Genomic DNA, 15329 nt, shown 5'->3' on the forward strand with positions numbered 1-15329 from the left:
TATGGTCATGGTGTTTTATCACAGCAATAGAAACCCTAGATAAGACACCTCATTTTTTATTGTTTTTATATATATATATATATATATATACACACACACACACACACACACATGTATATGTATATATGATTAATTTTTGGTCATTGCATGTTCAGAAACTTTTCATTGTCAAATTCCTTGTGACCTCCATAATCAGTTGTTGGGCTGTCAGAACTGCACATTAAGAAACTTTGCTATTAACTATGTTCGAGTGCTTGGCTTTCAGACTCTCCTACTCTCATAGCCCCATATATTCTTTTGGGATTTGTGTAGATCCCTTTTTTATCCAACAGCAAAACCTTTACCACAGGCACAACTGAAATATCCATCTAAGGAGCTTGTGTTTGGAGGCAGGAAATGTAGGCAATGCAGGGAAGGGATGTTTGCTCTCTAACACACTGAATGTACTTGTTCCATTAATTATCAATGAATGAGCAAGACTCAGCCAGAGGGGTGTGCCAGCACACATACAGAATCTTTACAGAGTCAAATGGAGCCAGGATATGGAATGAAAATCTGTAAATCTAAATTTAGACAACCTTCCATCTTATTGCAAAGGGCAGAGGACAGAGTATATTCTGTTTAATGGGCTACAAGCTTGATAAGTAACTCTTTAACATTTTGACATTTGTTATATGGGAACCTATTTATGCTTTTTACCCTAAGCTATGTAAATAATCAGGGTTGGGTCTGGTTTAGGGCTCTTTATTGAGTAGACTGAAAAACTGACCATGCCTTCTTATTCAACTTTAAAAGTCTTTGGAAAGAGAATCATTCAAGGATCTGGCCATGTGAAATAGGCATGGAAATTAGAAGAAAATTCTGGAGGTTGTACAGGTACCCCACTGGGGTTTAATTGAAGAACTGTAAACTTTATTCCCAAATTGCTGGAAACGAAAAAATTTAAGCAGTAAGATGGCAAAGTTGGCTCTGGTTTTTGACCAGAAGGTGACAAGAATGGATGTGCTGGGGCCACCTAGGAAATTCCTAAGGCAGTGCAGATGGAGATGAGGGATTGTTTAAAGTCCTCAATGGTCACAGTGGCTGAGGAAAGAAGTCAACAGGGAAAAATCTCAGAAGCACAGTTAATCAATGTTGTGGAGTCATCAGTTATAGAACGTGAAGAAGAAGAAGAAGAAGAAGAAGAAGAAGAAGAAGAAGAAGAAGAAGAAGAAGAAGAAGAAGAAGAAGAAGAAGAAGGTGATCTTAGATTAATTCTAAATCTCCAGTGTGAATAAGATTAACACAGTGCTAATGTAGACAATCTTCTCTTGAACTTATCCAGATTATTTTGTCTCTAGCATTTTTCTTCAGGGACAGGAGTGCTTTCCACAGTTGCCAACATAGCGGTCACTTCTCACCTGTCAGTTCTCACTAGAAGAACGTGACAGAATTGGGCACTTTGGATTTGAAATGCTTTCTTAGGCTGTAGCAGAACCTTCTGCTGTAGGCTTTTTTCAGCCCATCTCCACTTCACTAGCTATTGCTTTTTACCTGAAAGTGTGGGAGCCTCCTCGACTTTGTCATCTTCAAAGACTGGAGAAACTTCATTGGTCCTTGACCACTTCTTTTTTTTTACTTTCCTCCCTAGTTAAGTTTACTTGCTACCAGGCTTTAAAGCTTTAAATCCAACTGACTAATTTCCAGTTTATTGTTCATTTCTTACCTTCTCTGCTGGGTCCCAGATCTGTCTGTCTGCCTGTCTGCCTGTCTGTCTATCTATCTATCTATCTATCTATCTATCTATCTATCTGTCTGTCTGTCTGTCTGTCTGTCTATCTGTCTATCTGTCTGTCTGTCTGTCTATCTATCTGTCTGTCTATCTCATCTACCTGTCATCTATCTATCTATCTATCTATCTATCTATCTATCTATCATCTATCATCATCATCATCTATCTGTCTGTCCGTCCGTCCGTCCGTCTGTCCGTCCATCCATCCATCCATCCATCCTACTCTGTGCAGTTAGAATCCCTTTTAGAAAGTCTTCAAAGTGTTATTGAACTGTATTCAGCTTATTCTTTGCCTCACTTGTTTGCTTTGCTGCTCTGTTCAGGTACCCTTTATGTCATTTATGGAGTCCCAAGTTCTCCTCTTTCTATGAAAATGTCCATAATATAAATGAAAAACAAATTGTACTGTTTTGACTTTTTCTCTTTTAGGTAAATGTTTTCTGTCAGGTGTGAAGTTGAGGTATGCTGGATAAGAAGTCAAGATGTACACAGTGCTATGCTATGACCAATTTTTCAACTCAATTTTGCTCTGAGTTTATATTTTTTCTTTGATTTTATTTTAAAGAAGCTGAGTTTCATTCTGTGAAGCACAGACAACATTTGATTTTGTAGTTCTACACAAGAAAAATCATCAAGGATCCAATAAAGTTTCTCTAGTCTTTGAAGATGAGAAAGTTGAGAAATTTGCAGGGTGACATAATGCATTGCTGAAATTCACCAATATAAATCCAGCAATGACTTTGGCAAAGGTGACAGCTCACACATATATGGATTAAGAGTGCATTACACATTGTACTCTCCAAATTCCCATAGGTATTGAGTACAGCTGAAGAATGTTTTTGACGTTTATTTGTTCTGAAAGATTATATTCAGCCATCTGTTTCTCTTTGTATCTTAAGAACAGACTTAAATGAGCTACAAGTTATGATTTAAAGAAGATAATCTTTCTTATTGTAAAGTGAACTTCAGGATTAATTGTGCATTGGTTCAAGGGAAAGCTTGTCTACAGTGGCTTAATATGGAGTTCTATAAGGTGGAATATACTTGTAATACCAATATAGACTCTCAATACTGTAAAGTTAGGGAGAAATCCATTGACTTATGAAATTGGAGACAAAAAGAGTTCTGGGTATGAGGCATGAGCGACTGACCACTCCTTTTTTTTTCTACCATACAATGGTACTTAAAAATGTTTTTTGATTATTTATTTTATGTGAATGATTATTTGGCTCATGCATGTGCGTGCACCATGTCTGTGCCTGTTTCCTGCTGAGGTGAGAACAGGGTACTGGCTCTTTAGGAGTTGTAGTTACAGATGGTTATGAATCACCACATGGATTCTGGGAACAGAACCTCAGTCCTCTATAAGAGTAGCCAGTGTTCTTAACAATCAAGCCATTTCTCCAGCCCCCATAAATAGTACTCCTTTTAAAAACAGAGCATAGGAACAAAATAAGATTTACTTTCTTTCAAAGCCGCGGGAAGAAACTGGCTGCTGGCAGTGAGGGTTGCTGTAGGAGTTAAATTAAGTTATAGGATTGCTGGTTGTCCACTGCTGGCAGGGCCTATGTGAGGCTTCTCTTGAAACAGTTGCTCCAACTGTCTCAGGTGAAGGCTCTCTCTTGTTACACAATGTGTAAGGATGGACAATGAAGAGAATTCAGGCTTTAGCTTACACCACTATCTGTGACTGATTGCTCTGACAGAAAATAGTGGATGTTATAACTCTTCCTATCAGAGAAACTCAGTAGAAGCCATTGATTATGGCAAAGGGCACTGGCTAGACTTAGAGGTCACAGGTGTTGGGAGAGAGGCCAAAGCAGACAGATAATCCATTTAATACTGAACAAAAGAAAAACAGTGTCCAGTGTGGCACAAACCAACTACAAAGAAGCTATTCTTGGTAAAGATCTGATATTTAAAGTGAAGACTAAGAATTTGCAGGTGCATGCTAAAGGCTTTGTGTAAACAGCACTCAAAGCAAGGATGGGACAAAACTAAACCTCAAGATTAGCTCCATAAGAAACTTAATGAAGCATGCAGTTGTACTATGTCAGAAATGATATCTTTTGCACACTGGTGATGATTTCCACAGCTTCAAGAATATCAGAATTTCCTCTGTATTCTTTGCAACTGTTGCTTAAACTACTACATACTACATTGTACACAATTCATAGTCTATAGAATGGATTCAGTGTTTTTGCAATTTTCATGAAGTTCTGACCTTATGAACATATTTGAGCAGTGTTACAAAATGTATGCAAAGTATTGTTCTATTTAAATACTTTATTACATTTATTTATTTATTTGTGTGTGTGTGCACGCACATATAGAGGTGATAGGACAACTTGGAGGAGTGAAAAAGGGCTCCTGGATGAGCTACATTGCAATAAAATAGTCTTTAAAGAAACTAAAATTATGGCTAAAGAGGTGTGCTATTTACTGAGGCAGGAGTCAGCTCTGCAAGAAAACAGTGTATGTATCTAGCAGGGAAAGATCAAAACGTGTGAGACAAAAGCTGAAGAGAAAAAGGATGAATGCATCAGAGCTAGAGTCCTCAGTGATCCTGCATCAGAAATGGATAGATCTGGAAGTCAGAAAATCCAAGAGGTAGCTGAACTCAGGAGAGTGATCAGTTAGCTGGGTATAATGGACACCATAGACAACAGTAGAATACTCACATAGGGCATACCGAGACAGAACCACACTGTGGGCCATAAGACACATCTTAACACAGCAAAAGAAGAGAAGTGATGCAGTCTCTGGCCTTGGACCAAGAAGTCAATAACAGATGGACAGTTGGAAATATCTCCAAATATTTAGACACTTCCCAACACACTTCTAAATAACACATGGACCAGAGAATAAATCTTAAAAGAAAGAAAAATCATTTAGAACTAAATAGAAATGAAATGCAATCTATTGAGGTTTTTGTTAACAGTGGAGGGCATTTATATGCTGAATATTGATTAACTGAGTCATTAATAATTAAGTGATTCAAAGTGTGAATGCTGTGCTTTTGGCAGAGATGCATTGGGTAAGCATTGGGTAAGGTGGAACATGAAAATGGCAACTTAGTTTAGAATATTCTAAATATTGAGAGTTCCTGGATAAAACTTTTTGTTTTCAATTAATTTAATCCTGAAGATGAAGACAATAACCTTGCAGTTAATTTAGTATAAACATTTTTCTTTCTTTCAGTAACTGTGTGTTACCCCTTGGTATTTAAATATCCACTCCTTCCTGGCTAGAAACTCTCTTAAAACACTTTCACTATGATTGTTAAGACTCCTTAGTAGATTCTGGGATTTCTCAGCCCCTTTATACATTAGCTAAGTCTTATCCTGATGTTTATTATTCACACTTAAAATAATATTTTAATTTAACCTTTGAAAATTTCATAATGTGTACACCATAGTTTGGTCACAGCCACCCTTACTACCTTCCTCCAGCTCCTCCTAGTGTCCTTCAACACCTTTTCCTCTCAACTTCATTTCTTTAAAACATTAATAACCCACCGAGTCTCATTAGTGTTGCTTATGTATGCATACATTCGGGGCAAACTGCTGGAGCATTGACAAGCTTCCAGCGGGCATACCCCTAGAGAAGAATAATTCTTCTTCCTTCATTCATCACCATTTGCCAGTGACTCCTCATGTAGAGGTAGGACCTCAGGAGCCCCTTTGCTATCCATGTTAGAATTTTGTGTTGCTCAAATCCTAATTGGTTTCTAGTAAAAACCTGGATCCAGATATTGGGGTAAGTGCTGAAAGATCAGCGAGACAAAGGAACAAGCCACTAGAGGAAATTCTCACCACTACTGAATCCTCAGGCCGAATGGAAGGTCAGATCCTATCTCCATGAATCCTCAGACTGAATGCCTCTGAGTCATCAGCGGAAAGGTCCTTTGAGTTCCTGTCTCCTCACACTTTATATGCCTTTCTCCACCCAGCCATTTCACTTCCTATCTCACCCTCCCTAGTGCTGGGATTAAAGGTGTGTGTGTGCTTCCCAAATATTGGTAGCAAAGGCACGCAATCTCAAGTGCTGTGATTAAAGGAATGTGACACCATAGCCTGGCTCTGTTTCTTTTAGACTAGATTAATCTCATGTAGTCCAGGGTGGTTTTGAACTCACAGAGATCCAGAAAGATTTCTGCATCCCGAGTGCAGGATTAAAGATATGTGCCACCACTTATGGCTGATCACTTAGAGTCACATATTCTTAGCACTTAGAGTAGTTATGAGTGTCGGCACTAACCACTATCCACTGCAAGAAGAAGCTTCTCTGACAAATGTTGACAGCGGCACTCATCTATGAGTATAAACAAATATTTAGAAAGCACTTTGATAAACACCAATAGCAGGTTCCTTTCTTGGGCCTATGGTTTCCATGAACATGGAGTTTTGGTCAGCTTTACAGAACCAGGAATGAAATCCCTCCTGTGGATTATGCCACACACCTTATTCCAATAACCACCATGCCACCATTGTACCAGTGGGTATGTCTTGACTGGCACAGTTGTATTGTAACATTCAGGGTCTAGTGGTGGGGCAAAACTACTGATGTCTCCTCCCTCTACCCCCAGAAGCCTTCATAGTACCTTTCAGTGCTAGGAAAGCTCTCCAGCAGATAGAAAAGTAACTGGTCAGGTTGAGACTGAGTTCTCAAAGTTATGTAACCAAAGTATTTTGTGTCTTCAGCATTAGGGTCTTACTTTCTTTTTATTTATGGTGTGCAACCAAGAGCAATGGCAATAGCCTCTGGGGCCTCCATGATCAATAACTTGTAGGGACATTTCCCATGTCTGGCACTGAGGTTTTCATTTAATAGCACATGTCTTCTGGGAGCAGTATTCTCCATTCACACAGGGTCCCTCTGTTCAGACTCCTTTAAGAATTACATTTCTTTGATTTAGCTTCCTAACTAGAGGGCTTCATAAGGTTTCTTCCTAGATCATCATTTTTTATTTACCCACTTCTCTTTCCCACCCCTCTGACACCAATCCCAGTATATTGAACCCTCAGCATTTTCTTTGTTTTTTTTCCTGTCACATATTGTATGGCCTCTTCCTCAGGATTGCAACATTCCTTCCAAATTGAAACATTTACTCCAAGAAGGAAGTGGAGACGCTTGAGCCCCAGTGAACTAAACAGAAGGTAACATGGCAGGGAGAATGGGAACTTGGAAATTTCCTCAAGGTGATTACCCAGTGGTGCTAAAGTAACTAAACAGTTGCTGGGGGTTGACACTCCAGACAGCAAAAGTGTTGAAGGAAAGACGTGTTTAGACTGGTGCTGCCTGTGAGCTGTGTGGAAAGCTTCCTGGCTGCAGTTTTCAGGAATCATCTGTTGCACGACATTTGATCACATTGTGTGAAGATGTGACTCTGTCCTTCCTCACCTGCCCAAGACACCTTCTGATTGGTTTAATAAAGTGCTGAACAGCCAATAGCTAGGCAAGAGAGGATAGGTGGGATTTATGGAGGGAGATAGGAACCTGGGAAGAATCTGAGGTGGAATTCACCAGCGAGACGTTCAGGAAGTTGGACGTACTGTACTGAGGATGGGTAATGAGCCAAGTGGCAGAACATAGATTAATATAAATGGGTTAATTTAAGTTTTAAGAGCTAGTTGGGAACAAGTCTAAGCTAAGGCCAAGCTTTCATAATTAATCAGAAGTCTCCATGTCATTATTTGGGATCTGGTGTTCCGAAGAAAGTCCAATTACAGCCATCATCCATGTTGGGGTGGGTTTGCTGGTGATACACCTGCTTTTGAGTCATTACTGCTTCTTGGGAGTTATCTGTGGTTGATATATTGTGCACCCCAATAAACTTATCTGGGGGCCAGAGAACAGAACAGTCACTATGTTAAACATAAAGGTTAGGCAGTGGTAGCACACTCCTTTAATCCTAGCATTCAGCATTCCAGAGGCAGAGATCCATCTGGATCTCTGTGAGTTCAAGGCCACACTGGAAATAGCCAGGCGTGGTGACACATACCTTTAATGCCAGCACTTGAGATCTCATGTCTTACTTGGGAAAGACACACACCTTTAATCCCAGGAAGTGATGGCAGGAAGCAGAAAGGTATACAAGGCATGAGGACCAGGAACTAGAAGCTTTGTAAGCTTTCAGGCTTTTAGCAGCAGTTCAGCTGAGATCCATTTGGGTGAGGACTCAGAGGCTTCCAGTCTGAGGATTCATGGAAACAGGATCGGCTGAGAAGTTGGCAAGACCTTTTAAGATTCGTGCTACAGCAATGTTTGTCTTTCTTGGCCTGAATGACCTCACTCAGTTACATTTTTATTTAAAAACTTTGATTGTCTGTTTAAATCTTCTGTTTGGGGACCTGTTGCAGGCTGAGGTGGGACCAGGGAAGAAGAGAGCACGAGAAGAGCTGATGAAAACTGAAGGTTCTGTGACGACACCAAGTTATCCTCTGGTTGGATGCTGTTGAAATGGTTGCCCAAAGGATGACTGGGATGGTTTCAGTGAACATCTGTAAACACTTCCCAGGCACCTGGTGTTCCTAGTGAGATTTGTCATTGTCGACATAGCCCCATTTAGAGACAGCATTGGCATCTTTCATTGTCACCTTACATACACTCAGCGATCTCAACAAGAAGGAAGTTCCTACTTCCTCCTACCTTCTCAGGTCATCATTCAGACCTGGGAGTATATAGTGCCTTAAATACAAGCATCTCTCTGAGACAAAGATTTAAAAAATTTTTTTAATTCATTTTACATACCAACCACAGATCTCCCTCTCATCCCTCCTCTTGCTCCCCACCCCCTTCCTTTCCCCTGATGCACATCCATCCCTTCTTCCAAAAGGGTAAAAAGGGGTAAGTTCTCCCATGGGGGGACAGTTAAGCCTGGTACATTCAGTTGAGGCAGGACCAAGCTCCTCCTTGCTGAATCAACGGTGAGCAAGGTGTCCAACCATAGGTAATGGGATCCAGAAAGCCAGCTTATGCACCAGGGATAGATCCTGATCACACTGCCAGGTGCCCCTCAAACAGACCCAGCTACACAACTGTCTCCTGTATGCAGAGGCTCTAGTCCGGTCCCATCAGGTTCCATAGCTATCAGTCTAAAAGTTCATGAGCTCCTGTAAAATGAATCTTAAAAGATCTTGTTAATAAAAACAAACCCAGAGTTAGGTATTGGGGCGAACACTGAAAGATCAGAGAAACAGAAACAGCCATAGCTAACCACACCTCTCCAATTCCTCAGCTGATTTTGTTTCCTCAAACTGGAAGCCTCTGTGTCCTCATCTGAATGGATCTCAGCTGAACTAATGCTCAAAAGCCTAAAAGATTAACAAGGCTCTAGTTCCTGGTCCTCATGCCTTATATACCTTTCTGCTTCCTGCCATCACTTCCTGGGATTAAAGGCATGTGTCATCATGCCTGGCTGTTTCCAATGTGGCTTTGAACTCACAGATATCCAGATGCATCTCTGCCTCCAGAAATGCTAGGATTAAAGGTGTATGTGCCACCATTTTCTGGCCTCTATGTCTGTCTGTCTAGCAGCTGTTCTGTTCTCTGACCCCCAGAAACTTATACAACACCAAATAGACTGGACCCAAAAAAGAAATCCCCTCACCACATAATAATCAAACCACTAAATATATAGAATAAAGAAAAAATATTAAGAGGTATAAAGGAAAAAAGGCCAAGTAACATACAAAGGCAGACCCATAAGAATAACATCTGACTTCTCAGTGGAGACTCTGAAAGCCAGAAGTTCCTGGACAGATGTTATGCAGACACTAAGAGACCATGGATGCTGGCCAAGATCATTATACTCAGCAAAATTCTCAGTCACCATAGACAGAGTAAACAAAATATTCCATGATAAAACCAGATTTAAACAATACCTATCCACAAATCCAGCCCTACAGAAAGCACTAGAAGGAAAAATCTAACACAAGGAAGTTAGATGCACCCATGAAACCACAGGCAATAGATAATCCCACACCAACAAATACCAAAGAAGGGAAACACACAACACTACCACCAAAAATAACAGGAATTAACAATCACTGGTCATTAATATCAATGGATTCAATTCGTGTATAAAAAGACACAAGCTAACGGAATGGACACGAAAACAGAATCCATCCTTTTGTTGCATACAAGAAACACACCTCAACTTCAAAGACAGACAGTACCTTATAGTAAAGGGCTGGGAAAAGTCTTTCCAATCAAATGGATTTAAGAAGCAAGCTGGTGTCGCTATCCTAATATCTAACAAAATAGACTTCAAACTAAAATCAATAAAAGGGATCGAGAAGGACATTACATATTCATCATAGGAAAAATCCATCAAGATCAAGTCTTAATTCTGAACATTTATGCCCCAAATACAAGGGCAACAACATAGGTAAAAGAAACATTACTAAATCTTAAACCACACATCAAACCCCACACACTAATAGGGGGAAACTTTAACTACCCATTCTCACCAATGGACAGGTCTGCCAGACAGAAACTTACCAGAGAAATAAGGGACCTAACAGACTTTATGACTCAAATGGACTTAATAAACATCTATACAGCATTCTACCCAAACACAAGAGAATATACCTTCTTCTCAGCACTCCATGGAACCTTCTCTAAAATTGACCACATACTCAGTCACAAGGCAAATCTCAACAGATACAAAAAATTAGAATAACCTCCTGTATTATATCAGACCACCATGCCTTAAAGTCAGAATTCAACAACACAAATTACTATTTAGCTGGTGCTCTGGTCTTCACATATGAGTAAGGGATGCTCTTGGCTTTCCACAAAGATCTCTCTAAAGACCTCTCCCTTCTCCATATGTTGTCCTTTATACTTAAGTCACCTCCTGTTTCTGGTTGTGTGTGTGGGGACTGGGGATTTACTGTAAAGCCAAATTTCTGAATTAGTCTGTCATAGTACGCCTTGTGGGAGGCCATAGTTTTGTAGAACTTAGCATTTATTATCCTTAGCTATGGGCCTTGGCCTTGGTTTCAGGAATGTAAGAAAAAGTTTATTCAACATCCTATTATAATCCCTGATGGGAGATTTATAGCCATTTCTGAGCCAAAAAACAATTGTCATCAGTTATTTATACAATGTACTAACATGTAATGTTTTAAAGGTATAAATTATTATAAATGAGTCAACTAACTCATCTTTATTCCATTGTGTCAACTATCAACCCACAGAAACACTTTCTACCAGGGACTCCCAGTGACTACACTGGGCTGGAACTCAGGTAGGCAATTTCTATTGTCTTCCTATCCTCCATTATTATATCTCCACACTTAAGCTTAATCTTATATCAGCCTACTAGCAGAAACACCTCCTGCCAGCCCACCTTTGTTTTGGGGGAAGAGTCCTCCGGGTATGGACTCAGGTCCCCCTAGCTTTTTTCCAGAGCCCCTCTCAGCCTTTAGTCCTAGCCTATTCTTTTCTGCTACCCATTGACCTGCAGAATAACTCTCTACCAGAGACTCTACAGCCACCACACTTGCTTAACATTCAGAGAGACAACAACCAAACAATGGAACACCCACCCAACAAAGACAAGACTAAGGATCAACACCAAGAAATACTCCAAACATCATAACTCCAGATGCCTAGATCCTAGCTCAAAAACATAAGCATGAGCAGCCAAGACAATATGACTCCACCAGTAACCCTATTGTAGTAGGTCCCAAGAAATGCAGTATAGTGGAAAGCACAAGGGCTTCAAAATTACAATTATGAATATGTTCAAGGACCCTAAAAAGATACGAACAAATTCTGTAAGTCTGTGAAAAAACAACCAATTGAATGACACATTGAAAATGATTCCAGGCATGAAAATAGAATTAAACAAAGAAATACAATGACTAAAGAAAACTCAAACTGAAATAAAACTGGAAATTAAAAAAGTTTAGGATGTCCAACACAATCCTCAGAGATAAGCCTCATGAACAGATTATAAGACATCGAAGGGAGACTATCAGGCATTGAAGACAAGGTAGAAAAAAAGAGAGCTTAGTCAAGGAGTCAAAGAAGATGCTAAATCTAAAAACAAAACAAAACATCCAGGCACAAAACATCCAGAAAATTTGGGACATTATAAAAAGACATAATCAATAAAAAATGGAGGAGGAGGAGGAGGAGGAGGAGGAGGAGGAGGAGGAGGAGAAGAAGAAGAAGAAGAACAACAACAACAACAACAACAACAACAACAAGAAATAATAATCCAGGTCAAAGGCACATAAAATATATTTAAAGATTACTTTTATTGTTTTTAATTATGTGTACGTGTGTGTGTGTGTGTGTGTGTGTGTGTGTGTGTGTGTGTCTGTGTCTGTGTCTGTGTCTGTGTGAGGGGTATGAGTGCATTATTCTGGGAGGCCACAGGCAAAGGATCCCCACGAACTGGAATTACAGGCAATGGTGAGTCACCATGTTGGTACTGAGAATCGAATCTAGGTCCTCTGAAAGAGCAGTAAGTGTTCTTTTTTTTTTTTTTTTTTTTAAATGTTAATTCTGCTTTATTAGTCAACTGGAAAACTAGACAACCCTCCAGTCTAGGGAGGCATTAACTTAATCCTCTTCTTCATCATCACCAGCTCCAGCACCACCCCGGCCCTTCTTGGCATTCTTCCTCTTCACTCGGCCTGGGCGGCCACCACCATAAGGAGAACGGAGGGAGAAATCAATGTGCTTCTGGGAGTCCAGACGAACAAGAAGGATGGAATGTTCACCACCTGCTTGCGGACCCTGATATGACGCTGGCGGATGAGCACATGGGCATGGTGAATAGATTTAGCCAGACCCAGCTTAAAGACCTGGGTCTGCAGCCGCCTCTCCAAGAAATCCTCAATCTTCAGGCCCAGGATGTAATCCAGCTTCATCTTGCCCTCATCCAGCACTCCAATGCAAACAAGTCGCCTCAGCAGAGCATTGCCTTCAAAAAGACGCCGCGGGTCCTTTTCGTCCAGTGTCAGCAGCTCCCGGGCGGCCTTGCGGATCGTAGCCAGGGTAAATTTGACCATCCAGACCTCACGTTTGTTCCGGAGCCCATACTCTCCAATCAGCTTCAGTTCCTGGTCGAGACGCGATTTCTCGAAGGGTCTCTGTGGGGTCACATAGGTTTTGCGACAAACCCAACTTCTGGCAACCGGCATGTTGGCTTCTCTAGGCCCGTGACAAAGAGCGCAGTAAGTGTTCTTAATCATTGAGCTATGTCCCCATCTCACAGAGAATATTTTTAATAAAATTAGTAAAAAATTCCTCAGTCTGAAGAAGGAGGTATCTATCAAGGTACAGGAAGCATACAGAGCACATACAGACAGGGCCAGAAAAGAATTTCCCTTTGATACATAATGATCAAAATCCTAAATGGATAGAACAAAGATAGAATACTAAAAACTGCAGGGGAAAAATACCAAGTCATACATAAAGGCAAGCCCATCAGGATAACAACCAACTTCTTCTTCTTCTTCTTCTTCTTCTTCTTCTTCTTCTTCTTCTTCTTCTTCTTCTTCTTCTTTTTCTTCTTCTTCCTCTTCCTCTCCTTCTCCTCCTTCTTTTTAAGGTACACAGTTTAATAACAGTTCGTCAAAGAAAAAACACATTGTCATCTTGAATTTATACATTGACTGTAATATCTTGATCATTTCAGTAATGGGGAAATATAAGGCAAAAAGGCTCTTACATGCACTTTCTCTAGCCCAGTCCCATGGTTTCCACTTGGGGACAGGAGAAAAAGCCATCCTTCCTAGCACCTGACTTCTTACTGGAGACTCTGAAAGCCAGAAAGGCCTGGATGGATGTTCAGCAAACTCTGATATACCAGACCAGACTACTACACTCAGCAAAACTGTCAACACAATCAAAGGAGAAAAAAAAAATCCATAATAAAACCAAATTTAAGCCATACCTATCTACCAACTCATATTAACAGGAGGCCCCCAAAGGAAAACTTCACTCTGAAGAGTTAACAACACTTAAGGAGACACAAGGAACAAATAATCCCAGAACAGTAAATACAATTGGGGAAAAACAAGTACCATAACAACAAAATATCCGGAATCTGTAAACACTGTTCATTGATATCTCTTAACTCTCCAATAAAAAGCCAGAGATCAATAGATTGTATTAGAAAACAAGATTCATCTTTCTGCTGCATCCAAGAAACACACACATCACCATTAAGGATAGGTCACCTCAGGATGAAAGGATGGAAAAAGGTATTCTAAGCAAAAGGACCCATGGAAAACGCCAGTATAGACATTTTAATGTATGACAAAACAGACTTCAAAACAAACCAGAAGAGATAGGGAAGGTCACTACATACTCACCAATGGAAGAACCCACCAAGGGCATATTGTAATCCTAAACATTGATGCGCCCAAGACACATTACTAAAAGAAATTTACCATAGCTAAATTCATGTATTGACCCTCACACAGTGATAATGGGTGACTTAGGTATCCACTCTCAACCAATATACAGGTCTTCTAGGCAAAACCTAAACAGAGAAATGCCAGAGTTAAATAATGTCATAAATCAAATGGCTATAACAGATGTAATGTAAATACAGAGCACTTCACCCAAACACAAAGGAATATACTTTCTTCTCAGCAGCTCATGGAACTTTCTCCAATATTGAGTTAGACACAAAGCAAGTGTAAATAGATATAAAAATTGAGTTAATCCCTGCATTCTATATGACCATCATGGGGCAAACAGGTGTTTGTTCACATCTCCCTAGGAGAAGTACACAAGAGATGCCATGTAAATAATAAAGTCAACCAAAAGTCTAAGCTATGTAGTTAATTTTTTTTCACCTAGTCAAAAACCTTTGTAAGCCAATGTATTTTGTCTGTTGTCACATGACCTTATTTTAGTAGTACTTTCTTGTGTGATGAGTTTTATTACATTTAGTTACTAAAATTGGGATGTGGGCAGGATTAATTTTACAATACTAGGGTCAAATTTAATATATAGGCTAATTCAAAATTTATAAAATTATATTGCATCAACTTTAAAGTCAAGTGGAAATTATTGAAATCAAAGTAAAAAAATGAAAAAATGTATGTGAACATATAAGAAAATACTACTTAATGAATGTCTGACCTTTTACACTTGCAAATGTCACTAATTATTTTAAAATATTTGACATTTAATATAATCCAAGATCATCGTACTCAGTATTTTCTTTTTTTATGTTTTTTTTACACCATATGCAATTTTTTAAGGAAAATTTAATTCACATGTTTTGGACTCATTTGGCTGTGTCATCAAAATTCTGGTTTGTAAAAACTATATTGCATCCAAACAGTCTTTTAGTGTATTTTAAAATAAATCTTTATTATGTCATTTTTTCCCCTTGTTAAATGGTAACATATTTTTTGCACTGTTAGAGGAATTCAAACACACATATTTGCTTTATTACCATTCTGTAACTCTGGATACTTGATTATTTATTAAACTAAACAATTAGCTTCATATTATAAAAACAATCATTTTTGTTTAATGTCTGCGTTTAGAGATGATTTCATTAGTGAAAATGATT

At 39.4% G+C, this 15329-nt stretch overlaps 1 protein-coding gene and 1 long non-coding RNA gene across 3 annotated transcripts in view; one reads left to right on the top strand and one right to left on the bottom strand.

The window, feature by feature from the left end:
* Positions 1-7017, top strand: part of LOC131914407 (uncharacterized) — a 30234-nt gene extending 23217 nt beyond the window's left edge. Inside the window, exon 4 of one of the 2 annotated variants that reach the window (XR_009380121.1) lies at positions 6849-7017. This is a non-coding gene — a long non-coding RNA (uncharacterized LOC131914407). The remainder of the gene's footprint in view (positions 1-6848) is intronic. The other variant, XR_009380123.1, reaches the window with a different exon arrangement.
* A 5261-nt stretch (positions 7018-12278) lies between these two features.
* LOC131914408 (small ribosomal subunit protein uS4-like) lies at positions 12279-12949 on the bottom strand. The gene is given in 2 exon segments (XM_059267035.1): positions 12279-12495; positions 12498-12949. Coding segments are annotated over 2 exon segments (582 nt in total). The 5' UTR covers positions 12937-12949; the 3' UTR covers positions 12279-12352.
* Between the last annotated feature and the right edge of the window lie 2380 nt (positions 12950-15329).

The sequence above is a fragment of the Peromyscus eremicus genome, chromosome 7, assembly GCF_949786415.1.
Source record: "Peromyscus eremicus chromosome 7, PerEre_H2_v1, whole genome shotgun sequence".
Lineage (NCBI taxonomy): Eukaryota > Metazoa > Chordata > Mammalia > Rodentia > Cricetidae > Peromyscus > Peromyscus eremicus.